At 48.9% G+C, this 19,695-nt stretch overlaps 1 protein-coding gene across 1 annotated transcript in view; it reads left to right on the top strand.

Moving 5' to 3' along the window:
• Positions 1-19,695, top strand: part of LOC104471884 (CUB and sushi domain-containing protein 1-like) — a gene marked incomplete at its 5' end in the record, with an annotated part of 92,208 nt that overhangs the window by 7,955 nt on the left and 64,558 nt on the right. The window contains 9 exon segments of the mRNA XM_010087381.1: positions 360-516; positions 888-1,079; positions 2,413-2,539; positions 7,094-7,296; positions 9,144-9,335; positions 11,552-11,690; positions 11,920-12,107; positions 18,218-18,412; positions 19,373-19,489. Of these exon segments, the coding sequence (XP_010085683.1) occupies positions 360-516; positions 888-1,079; positions 2,413-2,539; positions 7,094-7,296; positions 9,144-9,335; positions 11,552-11,690; positions 11,920-12,107; positions 18,218-18,412; positions 19,373-19,489 (1,510 nt within the window).

Below are 19,695 nucleotides of genomic sequence, written 5' to 3'. Positions count from 1 at the left end.
AGGAAAGAAAAGGCGGGGGGGAAATTAGTGTTTTTTATTAAGTAATGGCAGGGTCAAGGCACGTCTGTGAGTTGCTGTAGGGAGAAAATGTTTTTCCCAGTTCAGAAAAACCAGCCCTGAGTGCAGGATCAGCTCAGGGGTAAGGGGAAGGATGCGGATCCTCCAGGGTGTAAATCCTGCTCCTCCGATGCGCAGCATCATGAAGTCTCATCAGGGCAGACTCTCAGCTGGGATAATTTCACAGCTTGCAGGGCTGTGTTGTGTGGCTAGAACTGTCCCTGTTCGCACTCCTGGATGATTTGGTCCTTGAGGTAGCAAATAAAATCCCTTTTCCAGTATGTGTTTCTCGTTCCTCCCAGGTCTATGATGGCAGCAATAGCTCTGCTCGGCTGTTGGGCTCCTTCAGCCGCTCGGAAATGCTCGGCACCAGCGTCAACAGCACTTCCAGCAGCATGTGGCTCGAGTTCATCACCAACAGCGAGAACACGAGCAAAGGCTTTGAGCTGCAGTTTTCCAGTGAGTCTTGGGCGCGTATGCTTGCGAGGTGGGAATCTGAGGTGTAATGGGGTATTTTTGGGTTACAGTTGCATGAGCAGAGGAAACAGTCCTTTCTGGACCGTCTAAAGTGGAATTGGGGTGGGGGCGATGGTTATGCCAGCAAACCTCTTCTGTTGTGAACGAGGCAGGGGTGACACAGAAACTGGATCGAAGCTGAGATACCCGATTTCTGGGATCTCGTTCAAATGTTTAGAAAAATATTCATTTTCAGTATGGTGTTTTTCTCTCCAGCGAATGATTTAAAGAAGAAAACATTAATATGATCCAGTGCTAATATCTTCTGGCTGTGAAATATCTGCTGAAAGCGGGTACCATTTCTCCTTCTCCAGGTTTTGAACTCATTAAATGCGAGGACCCCGGCATCCCACAGTTTGGCTACAAGGTCCACGACGAGGGACACTTTGCTGGCAGCTCGGTGTCCTTCAGCTGTGACCCTGGCTACACCCTGCGCGGGAGCCGGGTGCTGGTCTGCCTGACCGGGGAGCGGAGAGCCTGGGACCAGCCCCTGCCGACCTGTGTAGGTGAGACGACAAGGCTTGCTTCCACCACATCCCTCTTTGCCTGGGGACACGGCTCTGAATGCCCTTTCCTCCTCCTTCGCTAATTCCTGTGGTGTTAACCCTGGTACTGCTGGCACCTGTCTGTGTTCGGACCACGGCAGGGATGCTGTGTAAGGCAACTCCAGACTGGGAGCTCTGGTCTCTTCAGAGCTTCTGCAGCAGCATTAACACGAAACACTCAGCTCCGAGCACGGGTTTGACGAGGTTTCGTGCTTCGCTGTGAGGAGGCGGCTGCTCTTCCCATCCCTGTCCTTTCGCTTGAGCGTGTTAAGCAGAGTGGCACTTTGTGATAACGGCAGGCATCAACGTGTGTCCAGGCGTTTGACAGCTCAAAGTCATGTTGATTTGAGAGCTACATGACATCCCATTCCACATCCTCAGACGCTTTCACTCCCTCAGTCTTTCTTGAGCTAAGTCCCTCTTACCTGTAGCTCTCCAGAAGGATTTCTTCTTGCTTGGAAAATTCCGATATTGAGTTTGGTGTGTCTGAATGAAGTGCTGGTGGTCTGTAACTTGACGACTTTGTAGTTAGCTGGTGTTTCCTGGACATGGCGAGGTTTTTACAGACGTAGTCCTCTGAGAGATCTCCGGCACCAGCAGGCTGCTTTCATGGTTGTGAGAGATGTGCTCAGACACCGGCAGTCTGTGTTCTCCCATCAGTTAGGACCTTTCTTTATGCGGTATCTCTCTGCTGAGTTTCAGCCTTGATTATTGAGGGAAAAAGACAAATTTCTGTGATTTATGCATCTTCTTAACATTTGCCCTATTCGCTCTACAGTTATTACATATGTATGGTCGTGTCTGTGTGAGCACCTGGAAACCTGAGGAATTGTAATGGATATGTTATGAAAATGTATTTGAAATCCTCCCGTTCATTTGAGGTTCATTTAGCAGATACAAGTGTATGTTGGCTTCTTCATTTTAGCACAGCGATGAATCGTTAAGGCTTTTTGCAGATACAGGCGGAAGGACTGAGCCCTTTCACCCCGCGTGTGAATTGGGGAAGGCAGGATGCTGGCAGGCTCTGCCCTCACTCACTGCAAAGTCCAGAAGGCGGAGGGAAGCTCTGACAGCACGTCAGGTGTCACGAATGTGCGCGGAAGGGCACGGTTACTCTGATAACTCTGTCTTTTAGCTGAATTGGATGACTATCTTTGTTTTGTAGATTTTTAAGAATGTCTTTAAATGGCAAGAAATACTCCCTGTTGTATTCGTAGGATGAGGTTTGTAGTGTTGCCAAGTAAGAACCGTAATATCTCTTGGATCTTCTCGCTCACCCATATGTTTCTTTCAGCTGAGTGTGGGGGCACTATCCACGGAGAGTCGTCAGGACGGATCCTGTCTCCCGGCTACCCAACACCCTACGACCACAATCTGAACTGTGTTTGGACGATAGAGGCAGAACCTGGTTGCACCATAGGGTGAGTGGGGGCAGCTTATTGCCTCTTGGTTTTCTTTCCATGTGCATCTTACTTTTCCAGAAGTAGATCAATAATTACCTAAGGGGAGTAGAGCGAATGTCCTGTTGCTTGGAGAGTCCCAAAGGAGGGAACAAAGGTGGGTTTGTCTCCTTGCCAGGCTGGGCAGAAGCAGCATCGCTTCTTTCTCTCCAGCTTTTCAGCCTTGCGTGACCTGTGCTGCTAACGGCTGTTGTGCCCTGGGTGGCGAAACCGGATTATTTGCTATTGCTGCCTGGGTTATTACTGTATTGAAATAACATCCAAGAGTTTTTATGGGCATGTACGATGTAAGTGCTTTTCACCCTGTTCCTTAATGGGATGTATTCAGAAACAAACCTTTTCCACCAGATTAGTGTTGAATTTCCTAACAACGCTTAACATGTGTCCAAGCGACATAATCCTAAAATGAGGACATACATATGAAATTGCTGGGAAGAGCACATCCCAGGAAAGGATAAACGGAAGGCCGTTATGGGTTTGGTTCATCTCCCATTCACGCTGTCAGTACATGAACCCTGACAGGGATGAGCTCTGCCACCTGACGTTGTGAGGATGAACGATCAGGTGTGGTGGTCCCCAGATGTGAGTGAACAGCTGGAAAACTGAGACCAACAGTACTGAGCCTTCATTTACTAATGGCTTTGTTTTATAGTTCTGATAATAAATAGAACACATAAAATGTCATTATCATCCCGAAGGAGAAGACTGAGGATGGTTTCTAAACATCTGGTCTGTGCAGAGACCCAGGGCTGTTTTCTCCTCCTGCTCCTCCGACTTTTCTTATTGTTCTGTTGCCACTTTCCCGTTGGAAAATGACTGAAACATAATTTGTTTAGAAGTTGTGGGAATTTGGCAGTTAGGTAAGCGCGGGATCGAGAACATTTGGCTCATAAAGTTGGTGCAGCCACCAGCAGGGTCCAGGCAGTTTGCTGCTCTCTGAGACTTCATCTGCCATCCCTGCCGCTTAACCGCGGCTCCCCCGCTGCTGTTTGCCTGAGCCCTGCCCGGCCGTTCGGCACCGCTGCGTGCGGACCTGCGCCTTTCAGTCCGGCTGGGCTTCGAGAGAGAACTGAACTGTGTTGGCAGGTGGAGTTTTTTCTAAGTGATGGGACTTGAGGGGAGAGAAATGCAGATTGTAAAGTCTATTCACCAATAACCCTTTCTCCCGTGATTTCCCGTGATGAGTTTTTGTGCTCGTTAGCTGGTGTGCCAGCCCCAGCTCCGTGCCGTCCCGCTCCGGCACTCCTGCCTTGCCGGTGCCCTTTGCTCCTCACCGTCGCTGCCTTGCTGCGTCAGCACTCATCATCTCTTCAGCAGAGACTGTTAATCATGTTGAGCTCTGTGGTGCTTTTAGTCAACGGATTGATGCTGGAGGTAGATGTGGTCCGGTATTTTCATTTTCACTTAATGCAGAAATTCCCTCCATTAGCTCTGCTCTTCAGCGTGGGTCAGTGACGGGTGGTTTCTGGTGTGAGCACCGCCAGCAGCTTGATTCCTGCACAGGCAACCTCCACTTGTGGTCTCTTTTTTTTTTTTATTCTCCTGGAAAAGATTGAAGACTCTGGAGATTTTTATAACACAACATAGGCATGAGATCCCCTCTTCTGCCCATGCAGAGGCTGCTCCAGCGAGGGAGCTCACGGACGTAATCCCTGCCTGCTTCTGCAGGAGGACTCGGACGAGCAGAGCTGTAGGCTTGGGTTTGCAGGATCAGGCAGAGGCTTGGAAGGGGCCAAGACTGCAATGAGATGCTGCCAGGCAGTAGTATGGTAACATACCTGTGACCCTGCCTTTCATCAGAGATGAAAGCTCCCTCCTCCTGTTCCTTTATTGGCAGCTCAAACAGAACAGATCATCTCTGGGTAGTTGACAGCACATTTCCAGCAACTTCATTTTTATGGTAATCCATTGGAAAAGTAATCTTCTTCACGCACGGTCCGATTGTGTGCAGCTCTCATTTATAACTTACATTAAAATTAATCACCAAAGCGCTTTGAACAAAGCTGTGTCTGCACAGGATGAGGGGAAGGAGAGAAAGAAAAAGGAGTCTGCACATCGTAGCCGTGAAAGTTAAAGGGCTGCACTTTGAGAGAGGATTAATTTTGTGTGTTCACACGTGCACACACACATCAAACCACAACTGAAATGACTCGGCTTGTCTGTGGGACTCTGGGAGGAAGAAGAAGTGGGAGGGTGTGCTGGGGAACGGATGGAGCTTGCGCAGCTGAGAGCAGGGGATGCTCAGGAGTGTGTGGCAGCGATCTGGGGGGCATCAGGAGCTCTGAGAGCGTCCCCCTGTCCCAGGTCAGGCTCTGGCAGCATCCCCCTGCTTCCGAGGTCTTCAGCAATGAGTTTTCTCTGGCAGTTCTGGCTATGGAGAATCCGTTAGCCTGAAAGCAGACAGAATCAGGCCAGTGCACCGGTGGAGAGCAGCTCTGCTGGGATCCATTCCTGTTTTCCTCAAATTTAGCTTTTTTTCCCCTCTTTGCTCAAGGTCTCTGCTAGGTAAATTTATGATTCAGCTCTTTTGGTTTCTGTCGGATTCTGTGGACATCATTTTGTTGCTGAGTACATTGCAGTGGGTGGGTTTTTTTTTTTTTCCTTTTTATGGTTCTACCTGATTTATTTATGTTTGCCCCGGATAAACGGGAAAGCAGCCAAGCGAGTGCTTCCTTGTTTCCCTCCGTGGGCTGTCGCGGTTTTAAGCCCGGTACCTGTCTGGTTTATTTTTGCAGATTTTCTCAGCACAGTTCCAGATTTCTGTCCCTGTTTTGGAACCACATGCCTCCAGTTACCCCCACGTTACCCTGGGTTCCTTGTCAGTGGTGTTTCCCCCAGGGGTGAGGTGGCAATGGGACACAGAGGTGATTAACTCCTTCTCTCCTGTTGCCGTTTTCAGTGCATAGTGGAAGGGACTGAACCCTGATGTGCCACAGCCCTGAGCTGGTAACGCCTTTGGGAGGTGTAACAATAACAGTGACACGTGGATGGTACTTCTGATCCTGGAAGATCCCAAAGCTCTTTGCAAAGCCTGGATTCACCTGCTTCCTGTCCTTCCACAGCAGAGGTTGGGTTGGTGGGAGGTGCAGGGTGATACCCCCCGCACAGGGTGGGAGGAGAGGAGCGTCCCACCGGGAGCTGAGGCTGGGACCAGGTTTGTCGTGTCCCAGGGCACCGCTGGAGGCAGTTCAGGACTAGGGAGTGTTTGCTGCGTATGGACTCGTAGCTCTTTCTCCAGGGCAGACAGAACTATAAAATACACAGAGTGAGGAAATGAAATCTGCATTCAGAGCATCATTATAAACACCTCGTTGGGAGCACAGTGTGATTTCATTGCCAGCTGCCAGTTGCTTCATTTCTGTTTTCTCTCCTTCCCTTTCTCTCGTGGATTTTGGGGAGCTGGCTCGTCCTGCCTCACTTTCCCATCTATTTCTTGCTGAAGTTATTCTGTTAGCTGATCTGGAGACAGTCTTGCAATATCCAAAACCTTGTAAAACATGTCAAAATCCTTTCCTGTGTCAGCCACTTCTCCCCTGGGAGGTGCTGCAATCCAGCATTCAGAATTTGCACCCAAATCTGCCACCCTCCCGCACACCCTTTTCTGCCCCGTTTCATTAACACCCTGCCAAGGGTTTATTTTCCAGCATGATGCTGTTTTAATTAAGAGCGGTGTTGGTTGTTTCCTTTTCCTTTCTTCCCCTGATACACAGGATTAGCTTGGTGCCAGGAGCAAATTCTTTGATCTGAAAGCAGGTAACAAAAATCAATGCATTTTATCAGTAGATGCTGGCCCTCGACAATAAGCCTTTCCTTACAGGACACAAAAAAAAAAAAAAGGCAAAAGGACAGCCAAGGTTGTTGCTGTGTGCAACATGGGGACAATGTGTGAACAGGGTGGATGTACGTAATTTGTCTGAAGGGTCTCCAGCGCATTTTCTGCTAATTCTCTTTTTAGAATAAGTTTCTCAATATTTCTGTGTTTATCTGTTACAGAGCTCAGTGAAACTACAGCCCAACCCCATCCTCTCCTCACGGCCCCTGTTCCTCTCTGCTCCAGGTGTCCTGTCTGTCCTTGAATGAGCTGTGTGACAGCTCCTCGTTGAGCACCTTTGATGTAAAAACAACTGTGATGCTATGGGTGGGGACGTTTCCATTGCCCACAGTGGGCTTTTGGACCTTTACCTTGTTCCTCAAGATTTTTAGGAGAAATTAATACCTTTGTTTGCTCAGGAGAAAACACCAGAAAAGACCCAACTTTTCAGCAAACACTAGTACGCACGACTCGGTTGGTTTTTGTTTCTGGATGGGTTTTATTAGGGAGAGATGTGACTAGGAGATGTTGGGTTTTGTAGACAGACAAAGCCTGGTAGAGGGCTCCAGTACTTTGTCCCAGCTGAGTTGCAGATAACCGGAGAGAACACGTTCCTTAGGCTGGTACCAAGAACGTTTCCAATCTTCCAGGAAAACAGGCAGAGCTCCGTTTGTGGTCTGACTTCCAGTTCTTTTACCGCCCAGGCTCCATTTCATGGTGTTCCACACCGAGGAGTTCCACGATGTGCTGAGGATCTGGGACGGTCCGGTGGAGAACGGCATCCTCCTCAAAGAGCTGAGCGGCTCCGGCTTACCCGGCGATGTCCACAGCACGTTCAACTCTGTCATCCTCCAGTTCAACACCGATTTCTTCACCAGCAAGCAGGGCTTTGCTGTTCAGTTTTCAGGTAGGCTTGGCATGGGCTCCTCAGCGTTATCCACACCCAGCTTTGCTGCTCAGCGATTTCAGGTCTAGCTCCAAAGTACTGATGGAGCAAATGACTGATGGAGCGCAATAGCCGGACCTGTGCCGTCTGCCAGGCGTTGGTGCTCTGCTGCATTTCGGAGTTTGGGTGCAGTCTCTGCAAATAGAGAAACTCCTGGGCTTTGTCCTTGCAGGGCAGGTGAATTCTCTGTGCTCCCCCTGCTACGGTCACCTTCGCAGTGGTGAACTGGGCAGCACGATGCAGAGCAGCACGTGTGGAATGCACAAGATGGAATTACAGATATTTTTTCCCCACGTTCCCACAGATCCCTTAGAGACACCAGGTGCAGGCAGCTCCCCCCCGGCGTTCTGAGAGCAATTGGTCAGTGGTCTCTGAAGCTGAGGCTATTTAAAATCCCTCCAACTGGATCCCCTGAGATGCAGATCACAAAAAGCTCTGTCGGCTGCAGGGATGTCGTTGCTTGCAGCAGCACTACGGGTAACGCAGCTGCAATCTGTCATTGCCTAAATCCTGGCTGCTGTTAGCTAAGGCTTGGCCTTGCAAACACATTCATTATCTATTATATTAGGGTAATGTATTTCAGTATTCAGACAGAGGTTTCCAGGATGCAGAGCCTCACTGACCTGCCCAGTAAGCAGCCAGCAGATGCCTGGTTTGGAGATGGCAGTGGACAGGAGGCTGCTGGGTGAGTGATGATACAACATTCCTGGGACTCGGACACATCTAAGCATCAGAGCTTGTTCTGTCTTTCCCAGGTTTTTGCCCGTAGCTTTCTGTTCAGGGTGTCTTGCATGGCCAGGAGAGCAAGCCAGCTCTTTGGGAAGAGTTTGTGCTGGATACGAGACCTCCTGGGATGACCAAGACAGAGGGGGAGACCTTTGTGTCACCCAGCACAGCTCTGCCGTCCTCTTCCTTTGCCAGGCTGGTGTCTCAGCCTCCCGGGAAGGACAGACCGGGCTGCTGACGCGCTTATCTTCAGTTGCACGCAAGAGAGAGAGGGATTTCCTCTGGCTCTTTTAAAGAAGTGTTTTCTCTAAACTGCCTGGGTGTCATAGACTCTCATCACCTTAGCAGAAGTAAGCTCTGCTCCACTGGTCCTTATTGAATGCTTCTGCTCAAAGCCTTTGTTCACAAGGTGTGACTAAGTAGCCAGACCTAAGCTCAGAAATACACAGTTTGGGATCTTGTGAACTTTAACCATCTATATAAGCTTGCAAAACTGCTGTTACTCCAGGACTGTTGGGTAGTTGTAGCGTTGACAGAGCTTGAGCCCAGCCAGCAGCGAGGCTGTGCTGCTGTCCCCAGCCAAGAAGGAGCTGAGGGGGTCATCTTGTACCTCAGAGGGACACAGCAACGAGACTGGGAGGCAAACACGGCTTTCTGAAAGGTCAGGCTTGCTGCTTCACAGGACTAAAGGCTAAATGGCTCTGCCTCTCGGGGGAAGTGAAAAGTGCGAGCAGATTCGTTTGGTTTGCAGCGTGTGTCTGACACCGAATTCTATAAAAATGCCATGTCAGATCAGTGGATGTCTGAACATGTGCATGTGCACAATTGCACATCCAACTTGCATTCTGTGTAGGGCACTTGAACTTGCCGTTCCCCAGAGCCTTCACCAGCTGGAGTGGCAGATGCTCAGTGCAAAGTACAAGCCAGTTTTTATTTGTGTGGCAACTTTAAGGGATCCTGATGGAGAACGAAGTCATTGCTTGGATAGCTGTTGAAGGACAGGGTCTAAGTACAGCCAGTGCTGTAAACCTGTATTAAATATAAATATATGCATTAAATATATATATTTTTAAACTCTTCAGTTTCCACAGCCACTTCCTGCAATGACCCAGGAGTTCCCCAGAACGGGAGCCGGAGCGGTGACAGCAGAGAGGCAGGTGACTCCATCATCTTCCAGTGTAACCCAGGATACGCGCTGCAAGGGGAGGCCAAAATCACTTGCGTGCAGATCGAGAACAGGTTTTTCTGGCAACCAGACCCTCCCTCCTGCACAGGTACGAGCGCGCCTCCATCCTCCCATCGCACTGGCGTCCCTGCCCTGTTTCACTGCAAGGCTTCGGTGTCTGAAGGGGCTGAGTCCCGCCTGGTTGGAGGAGCTGTATGACAAGGTGTACATGTCTCGAGGAGCCGTCTCATAGAAATGCTTTTTAGGTTTATCCCCAGAGTGTCTGGGATGATGAGAATCTAGTTCACACTGGAAGCTCCTAGGACATACTGCAATGTAAGTGATGATATTTAACCTGACAAGTCAAGATTGAAGGCTTCTTTAAAACTCAGGTTGGTAGAGAGGATTGGGGTCGTGGGTGAGTAATTTCTGCATGAGGAGACAGCAAATTCTGTCACGAGAAAGAACTACCTGACATTTTCCTTGAGCTCATAAAGCAATGAAAGAAGCTCATAAAAGTGATTCTTTTTAGTATGTCCAGAACACATAAAAATAGTCATGCTAAGCATATAAGAGCAATAAACATCAATTTTGCTGGCCAATTAAATGCTAGCCACAAATTACTTACCTGTAACCCTCATTCCTGTTCATGCACTGTTATCCCAAGCAAGAACAATCAATTAGTTCTGTTTCTAACATCTGATTTAATTCCAGCCAGGAAACTTCTACAGCACTCCCAGGATTTATGGTCCCTGCAGGATGACTTGGTTTCTGAATGACTGTCTCGGTGATCTAGCGTGGCACCCTTGCAGCCTGATAGAGACAGTCCTTTTAGTCTTTGTGGAGCTATAACTTAATCATATTGTTGCATGTCCTGCCCGTCTCCTCGTTCTGATGTTGAGTTTTCTTTCACAGCAGAAGCTGGGCTCTCCTTTCAGAGAAATGGTCCTTTCTGAACAGAAGGCTGGAAATCTTATTTTACTAGTCATAAGCTCTGTGAAAAAGCTGAAAGCAATGTCTTGCTCCTTCCCTCCTCTTCAGCGACAGAGGATTTGGAGGAATAATCAGTGGCCAGTAATATCAGTAACTAAGAGGCTGCCTAGTTAGGGCTGAATTGGAAAACAGGGTTTAATTTAGGGCTTGGGTTTTGTTTGTATTTAGCATTTCAAATAGATTTTCACGTCTTTATTGTACAACTTCTGCAGTCCCTGAACAATGTGGGCTGAACTGGAACAGCCCCCAGAGGTTTGGGGTATTTGAAGTCTGTATCCTGAGCCAGCTCCAAACAGCTGTGCTTTGGACCAGCTTCTAGTTTAAATCCTTCAGAGACTATGGGTGGGATTTTCAAAGAAATCAGAGGGTGTTGAACAGTCATCTCCCTGAGGCTTTTCAAAAATGAGTCTGTGTACGGGAGTTTCTTTGGAATTTTCCCCTGACTTTACAGGCTGGATAGGTTACGATGAAGGTAAATGGACACAGAAGAGATGCTTGTGGTTCTTCCAGGTTATTTGTGCATGACCTTCAGCTAACCTCTCCCCAGTCTGTGCTGGGATTTCCTTGTCTGTTCGAGAGGGATGACAGTAGCCTGCAATGGGACTTGGCTGAAGATCCTTCCAAGTTTTGTTCTCTCTCGTGCCAGGTCGTTTCCTACTCAGTGTAGGCTGGTTAGCATCAGATACTTGTGTTTAACACGGACTGCTCTTCCCTCCCTCTCTCCCCATCCCAGGTTTGGGAGGATTGATCTGAGCAACGGGGGGAACCTTAGAGCATCGACCCTCGTGGAGAGACTGCAAAAGGCTGACAGCAATAAATCAATCCTGAGTATTTCCCACATCCTGGGAAATATGGAAATATGTGCAAGGCACTTTCAGCCTTAAAAAAGTAATAATTGATTTTTCAGTCAGCTTGGCATTTAATGCGTTGGTGACTGTCATAAACACGACGAAGCCATTAGTCCCAGACCACATGTTTTCACTTATTTAGCAACCACCCAGACTTGTACCAGGAGGTGCCTAAAGAAATGCAACAGAAAAGCATAAAGCAGCTCTCTCTTGTAGTGAGTCCCGTATATATCTTAGGAAGATTGTAGCAGCATCCAGAGCTGCATTCCTGTTTGTGTGTGCCCTCTCTGGAATAATAGAGCCCTCAGCCCTGGGAGAGCCGCTACAAGCTCTCGTAATACGTATCTCCATATCGGTCAGCCTTGCAAACTGCCTCCCTGTCCCCTTATCTCTCCATTGCTTGCTTTTTCCTTTCCTGCATCTCATCGATGGTTTTTTAAGCTTCTCTAAGACCAAGCCTCATCCCTTTGCTTGATGCCTTCAGCTCCCTGCGGAGGTATCTTGACGGGACCGGCGGGAGTGATCCTGTCCCCGCAGTACCCGGAGCCCTACCCGCCGGGGAAGGAGTGCGACTGGCAGCTGACCGTCTCCCCCGATTATGTCATCGCCCTGGTGTTCAACACGTACGTACCCGAGAGCTCCTCGGTTCGGCGTGGGGACAGGGAGGGGACTCCAGTGGCAGGCAGTGCCTGGCTGAACCGGGTCTGTGCGTGGGTCCTTTCCTCTCTGGAGGAACCAGACCAAGCCTGGCAGGACCAGCTCGCAGTCCTGGGTAGTGAAGACCACGGTCTGTGTTCCCCAGGGATGCTGTGGCGTGCTCATCCTTCCAGCGCTTTCCCTTTGGCTTTGCAGCTTCAATCTGGAGCCTGGCTACGATTTCCTCCACATCTACGATGGACCCGATTCACTCAGCCCCCTGATCGGAAGCTTTTACGGCTCCCAGCTGCCTGAGAGGATAGAGAGCAGCAGTAACAGCCTGTTCCTGGCCTTCCGAAGCGATGCATCGGTCAGCAACACCGGGTTTGTCATTGAGTACACAGGTAAGAGCTGCCCGGGGGGCACCTGGTCCAGCTGACTTTTCTTTTTTTTTTTTTTTTTTTTTTGTAGAAAATGGCAGGGAAATTCCTGGAAAGTATATATTTTTGTCCAGGCTGTATTCTTTGTGATCTTTCTGGCTCCACAATGAATTTAAATAGTTCCATCTTTTCCGTGAGCAGGATGTGCTGCTTCATTGCAGCTTGGAGCTTGCAGAGTCCTGGGGGGTGCTGAGCTGTTAGCTGGTTATTGGGAATGCTCCGCATTGCCATGGATTTAAGATTTAGTCTTGGTGGCAAGAGCGGCTTTGTCCAAGAAAAGGAGGTAGAGAGATATCCAATATGGGATCTCGGTCTGAATCACCAAAGGATGGGTGGCTGGATCTCGAGGCAGGGACCAGGGGAGGGGATGCTCCGTCTCTTGAGTCAATGGAGCTCTCCTGAAATCTGCATTTTGCTTCACTTAAGATTCTAAAGCATCTACTTAAAAACTATCATTAGTAAAATGAACAGACTAGTGAGTTCACGGGTGTCTGTTATTAAAGCAGTGGCTTTTTTCCCTTCCTTGAGGAGGCAGTAGAACGTTGTGTGGCGCTGCAGCTCTGACGGAGGGAGGCAGGGGCGGTGGGTAGAGCTTTCCCGGGGTGTTCTCAGCTCTCTGTCAGTGGAGGAAGCTGAGAAGTGGCAGACCTGGCACTGCTGTTCTGGGAGACGGGGAGAAAAAGGCAGGCTTGGCAATGTGTTCCTTGTTTGTGCATCAGGCAGGTGGAAGAATGGAGTTGTTACAAACTGTAGTAAAAAAAATACGCCCTGGAAAGCTGGATCTGGTGCGCCAGGATTGTGCAGAATGGAGACAAGGTTTAACAACTGGAAAAAAAAAAAAACAGGGCTAGAAAGAAACAATTCTTGAAGCCTGCTCTGGCCTCTAGGAACTAGTTTACAGTATGGGAAAAAAGCATTGATGGCTTTAGATGTACTGGATGCGTGCCACTATGAAACATGGCTTTGCATCCGCGGCGTATGCTGCGAAACGGGCTGTTGAGCCTTGTTGGCCCAACCGTGTGCTGTGGGAGCAGTAATAGCTCCTGCTGATGGGCTGCTGCTGTGATTTCAGGGCTGCTGGAGCAATTCTCTCTTCCTGCACCCTAAGGTCTGTGGTTCTGTTTTTGAATTTACCTGACCAGAGGTTAAATCATAGCGAAGCGGCAATTCCCCTGAGTTACGCTGAACAGATGAGTTTCCCTCTGTTATGAAATAATAAGACAAAGACAATTAGCACAGCTTAAGATGCGAGAGATTAAACGTTTCCTGCTCTCGTTAGAATTAATTTTAGTGAAGAGTAAGTTTTGGGTTTTCTGCTTTTCCCTTTTCTTTTTGGGCAGCCAGAAAGTAGTTAACAGATGAAATCTCATTAAATTAGGGTGGTTGTGTGATGCGTTTTTCTGCTAAACACTCCTACAGTGTTAATCACGCCTACATGCTTCCCACAAAGCCAAACTGCTGGGAGAGGAGAATGAGGATTTAAGTTTGCTCATTAATTTCCCCACACTTTAAAAGGAACCTGGGATTCAGGTCTGAGAAGCAGCAGAAAATAGAACTTTGGGGAATCGGAAGAAGAAGAAAAGAAATGCAGGAGGGAGCATGTGTGGAAAAAAAAAAAATAAATCAAATGCTGAGCTCGGCTCCTTGCCAGCGAGGAATCCCAAGTACAGTTCAAAGACACCGTCTCTGTGCCTGGGCCGTGCCGCAGCCCCGGAGGTGTTTGCCCCTGGCTCCCCTAAACGCCATCCATCACCTGTGTCAGCCCTGTGCGAAGTTCTGTTAATTACCAGGGGCTTCGTAGTCCTCTTTCGGTAATGTTTTAGGGGAGGAAAAAAAAAAAAGCAAAGCAGCCATCTGTCAGTCCCTCCTTGAAATCCTGCATCTTCGCTGGGACTGGGACCATACGGCTCGCCTGCAGCGGCGGTGTGTTGGGTGAATTTCAAACAGCCTCAGCACTTCATTTGGAATGGTTTCAGGGGCAATGGCTCTTCAAGAGAAAGTTGTCCTCTGGGGCTGGGAGGAATGGAGAAAAACAGAGAGAGAAGAATAAATTTGACTTTTATTACGCCAGGGTTTTTTTGCATGGCAGGGAAGCGGGAGGGCTGTGATGCTGCAGAAGGGTGTTTGAGGGCAGATCCTCAGCCGGGCGGTTTCCCGGGTTAGCTGCACGGGTATGTGCTACAGCAGCAGGATTTCTGATAGATGAACACACATCCTTGCTTTGCGCCCGTGATGCACCGTCAGCTGCGCAGCAGAATGAAAAATCAAACGAAGGTTACCAGCAAAGAAACCCTGCGTGTGCTTTGCCCAGACACACTGAGATTGCCAGAGGTCTGGTTTGCTTTGCTGCCTTGGCTTGGTTCAGGGGTCAGGTGAAACTTAAATGCAAGAGTTTGGGATTTCAGCTGGGGAGGCGTTTATTCTTCGGAATGACTTCGCAGTAGGGAGGAGCTGCTGGGTTCGGGCTGGTTCACGAAGACGAAGCGATGCTCTGCTCCAGGCATCCTGTTGGAGTTATAACCCCTCGTGTTACACGTTCGCAGCAGCAGCTTGGTTACCGCTGCCGTTCCTGTGAAGGCAGTGTGCTGTGTTCCTGAGCCCAGCAGTTATTAATCTACTAAAGCAAAAGGTTGGTAAGATCTTGATTACAGAATAGGAAGGACGATTACAAAACAAAAGCTTAAGCACAGGAAAGCCACGGCTCACAATATACCCAGATTTTATCTCTTTTGCCAGTTGTTGCTTAGGAATTTTTTTTAAGTGTCTCAGCTACAGAAAACGAAGGGTTTTAAACTCGGTATCTCTACATGTGTTATCGTTTGAACTACGATAACATTTGTGTGTCTTGGTTATACTTGGGAGGTTTCTGGTTACAGAGCAAGACTGGGTGAGTTTCACAAACTGTTTCCAGTCAATTTATACGACCCCTTGGCATGAGGGTCTGCCGTGAGGCTGCCATTGCCAGAAAATGCTAACAGAGACTCTCTTAAATTTGGCTGGGGATGAACCTCTCAAGTGAAGGTTTTCTTTTCTCATTGAGAAATCAGCTGGATTCCAATAACCAGTTGGCATTGCAGCATCTCACAAACCACACAGATTTTACCAAGATACATGTTACGCATTTGGACTCGGGTATTTTTCAATTGAGACCGCCCTGGGTTAGTAATGTAGAGGGCAGGCTCGTCACTTTGAGAGCTTTTCCCAAATTGTTCCCCACCCCCCCAATGATATTTTGTGAGTGTTGGGGACCTGTTGCCATGGAGACAGAAGCGGGTCAGACTCCATCAGTCCCTGACTCCATCTGAGCCGCTTATCCAGCTGGGTTGGGGCTGCATGGGACCCGAGGTGCATCGTCAGGTTTGGCTCCTCGTGCCTGGGGCAGAGGGTAGGAAGGAGTTTCCAGGTTGGACACTCCAAAGCAGGAGGTTTTCTCACGCTTTTTATTACTTTCTGTTTCTGTTGTGGGCCAGAAGTGAAGAGGCGTGAAATTGAAAGCAAATGAAGCAAAACTGATTACTTTTCACCCTTCCAAAGGAACGGGAAAAAAAAAAACCCCAAGCCCCAAGCCTTGTTTCAAATCAGTTATTATTTCGCCAGAACCATTTTTCCCAGCCTGAGCTTATAAACATGTATTCAGCATTACTTACAGGTTATTTAAGGTGGAAATTCCCCACAGAAACACTGTTCTGTAAAATCCATTGCAAGGGAAGCTGTTTAAAAACATCCAGGACTGCTCGCTGTTAAAACGGTCGGAAATGGGAGGTGACGTTTGACCCTAAAGCGACTTGTGTTTGCAAACCAGGTCTGTCCTTTGGAAGGGTGGTCCGTGGCGCTGGGATGAGTCGGAGCGTGCCGGGCTCCTGGCGAGCCATGGCAGATCCCAGCAGACCGGGATGCCCAGGCTGCCCCTGGGCTGGGGGATGCTGATGGAATTTGTCTTGTCTTCAGTATTCAATGACTTTTGTGAAAACCTGTCTTCTGCACGATTTCTGGCGTTCGGGATGTGCTGGGTGGACAGCCGGGCTCGCGGATGAAAGCCTGAGCTCCTGGTCTAGGGGCTCGTGCAGGCTTTGAGTTTTCCTTGGGAAAGGAGAGGGGAAGCACAGCAGATCTCTGCTTTCTGGGGGCTAATGAGCCGCCTCTCGTGGCGTTTTTGTCTTGACTCTTTTCCTAAACATTTGGCAGCCTGAATCCATGTTAATTGGGACAGCAGGGCAAAGTCCTTGATTTCTCAAGTGGCTGAGTGAAAAGCAAATGTTAATTCCAAGTGGGCAAGCCGTGCTGTCCTCACTTCACAGCCTCGTAAATCAAAGGCTGGGGAAGCTGTGGCTTTCCCACATCCCTCCACGAGTCTTTTGCTGTCACCGTGCGAGCAAACCCATCCTTAAAGCTGAGCTCCTGCCTCCCTTTGTACCCTGCTGCTGGGGATCGTCGGGGCAGCTCCCCTGCAGAGGAGCGTTCGGCTGGAGATGCGCCTGGGACTGGGGGGTCAGGATGCATCGTCCTCAATGGCGAGCAGTGTCCCTGGAGGCACGGACCCTGTAGGGAACAGAGAAACAGGCAAGAACGAGGAAAACACAACAAAAGCAGTGGGGCTGTTGCTCAGCAATCAGCCACCAGCCTTTTCCCAGCAGTCGACAGTGACTTGAGCGCTGGATGTGGTGGTTTTTCAAAGCAGGAGCAGAGGCTGAGATCAAGGATGCGGCAGAGACGTCCGACAGCGGGGGGGAGGCTGATGGCCAGGCTGGAGCCACACTCGGGAGATGAAAGGCAGTGAGACCATCCAGGATAACGAGAGGCATCAAGTGGCCAGAAGGAAGCCCTGGGTGCAGCTTTTGTACGGAAGGGTCTGAAAGTGAATATTAGTGGAGTGAAAAAATATTTTGGAAAAGTAGATGAAGCATTTGCACTTGCTAGTGTGCTGCAGTGGACTCTGGACCACACAGCTGCACTGCTCATCTTCAGTCCCCTGGCTCGGTTCTGGGTTCAGGGGAAACATTTCCCCTCCTTGTGTGCCCTGTTTGCCTGGATCACCAGCTAGTGGTACAGGTGTAAAGGAAACCATAGAGCTAATCCTGTTTTTCACTGCAAAGGAAGAAACAAAAGCAAGATCTGGGGGCTTTACTGTTTTCTATTTCTCCCTCCACCCCTTCCCCAAATACTGAAAGCTCGTGATTTAATGCTTAAACACATTATAATTGTTCACAGACCCACTGCTCTCAGAAAAGCCCTCATCTTTAATGAGCAATTTCCAAATGACAAAAGAGCAGGATTAATCAAAGGCTCTAATTATATTGCACAGAGGGGAAAAAAAGGAAAAAAAAAAAAAAAAAAAAAAAAAAAAAAAAACCCCCCCAAAAAAAAAAAAAAAAAAGAAAAAAGCCCTCAGAAGAAGAAGGAAAGAAATATCAAGTCCTGACAGCTCTGTAGTCTTTACTGGAATTTTCATATGTAAATGGGGTTTTTAACTCTGCAGGGCATAGTGAACAGAGAAAAATGTCTTCATTTTGTCTAACTGCTTGTAATCATTTTGCCATAATTGCAGCCATGCTGCACATCTGGAGAGTCAACCAGCTAGCACATGGCACTGCATTTCCATGGTGAGAGCTGACAGCTCTTAGATACGGGAGTGATAGGTGTCAACGGGATAGTGCAAACAGCTGTGGCACATCTGAAATATGTTACATGCTCAGTCTGTGTTGATACGTCCTGGTTTGCGAAGTTCTTTGCAGCCTGTCCCCTGTGCAAGAAAGGAAAGTGAGTGTAAATAGTTAAAGCTTTGCCTCGTTGATTGGATTTTGGGTACCAGTGAAAGTGTTTGTGAACTGAAGCCTTCCTTCTTCCAATATCCTGGTGCTGGAGCAGAGCATCAGAGAATAGTCCGGATCAGGATCTGACCCATATCATTCCCCAGATTCAGCAGCATGAGAGAATGCTTGAAATCGAAGCTCTGCAAACGGTGCTGGTCTTTGTGATGTACTTAAGTGGGATTCCCAGATGGGAAAAGCCAAGAAACCGAAATTTTAGAGTAGCTCTATCAGCCCAGTAAAGATGTTGGCAATTTTCTCTCGCAGAAAACCCCCGAGAGTCGTGCTTCGATCCCGGATCCATTAAGAACGGTACCCGAGTGGGCACGGATCTGAAGCTGGGATCCACGATCACCTACTACTGTGACGGGGGTTATGACATTGAGGGGGTCTCCACGCTGACCTGCGTCATGGGAGGGGATGGGAAACCCACGTGGAACAAACCTCGACCCACCTGTACAGGTAAGACCCAAGGGCGAGCAGGGAAAGACCTGCCCATGGCCAAACCCTTCAGCGGTTTATCCTTGTGAAAAGCTTGGTGTTATTTTTTGCACAGAGCTTCTTGCGGGGGGAGAGAGAGGGTTTTTCTCCGTGCTTCATAATTTTTCAAATTTTTTAACTCCCAGAGGTCAGGAAGAACTGACCCATATGAGGTTTCTTGAACCTTCTTTTGAGAGAGGCAGAAAACTGGACACAAGAGATAATGTGGGTGACAAACCCTGTGTCCCTAGTGCAGGGCAGGATTCGGGAAGCCACTTAAACATCTGCTTAACCTGGTCCCCACTAATCAAAGCCCTTAAGCGTGTGCTTCCCTGAGCAATCAGAGTTTATTGAGAAAACAGAAGCTGGTGGTAGGGGTTCTGTGGGTATTTTTTGTTTTGTGAAACCTTTTGAGAAAAAGGTTTAAATGAGGGGTTTGCAGTCAGACCTTAATCTGAGAAGCAAGCCGAGGGATAGCCGTCAGTCTGCGGTGGCTGGAAGAAGGAAATCACCGGCTCGGAAAGGCGCTGGTGGGGAGGATGCTGTTCCTGCTGGAGCCGGGCTCCTGCCGCTGAGAAAGGGCGAAAAGAGTGGGAGCGCATTCTGCCGGGTGCTGAGCTGTCAGGTCGGGTGGAGAGCAGCGCACATCACCGCTACACCACCACCCACGGCATCCCGGAGCCTTGGCGCGGTCTTGATAATTGAATGTGAAGCAGGCATGAGCCCGGGTTAGGATGAGGCTTATTTTTCGTAATAAGAACTTGCAGCGAGCGCTGCAGTGCCTGGAGCGTAGAATCGATCGTGGCTGGGGGCAGCTGCCGTTGCCCAGGATTGCAGCGTGTGGGCAGGACGGATCTCAAAGCAGCAGAATAAAAAGCTGATATTTTAAGGCAGGTTTGGTAAGGGGGAATTCAGTGATCTCTTCTTGCCCTTCTCTTCCAGCACCCTGTGGCGGTCAGTACACGGGCTCGGACGGCGTCGTCCTCTCTCCCAACTACCCCCAGAACTACACCAGCGGACAAGTCTGCTTGTACTCCATCGTTGTGCCCAAGGACTATGGTATTGGTTTTGGACAGATTCTCAAACACCTGAAAATCTCTTCTCCTGGCTGTGCAACTCTCTGGTTTGGTTTTTTTTCTTAGAACAAAGCAGCAGAATAAATGCATATATAAAGGGAGATAAGGGAGAGTGGAAGATAGTCAGCGGCACTGTTGGATGCTATTTATACTTTGTTGTAGTCAGGAGGGATGACGGCAATTTTCTGA

The sequence above is a fragment of the Pterocles gutturalis genome, unplaced genomic scaffold (assembly GCF_000699245.1).
Source record: "Pterocles gutturalis isolate BGI_N339 unplaced genomic scaffold, ASM69924v1 scaffold8786, whole genome shotgun sequence".
Lineage (NCBI taxonomy): Eukaryota > Metazoa > Chordata > Aves > Pterocliformes > Pteroclidae > Pterocles > Pterocles gutturalis.
This window is presented reverse-complemented; position numbering and strand designations above follow the sequence as displayed.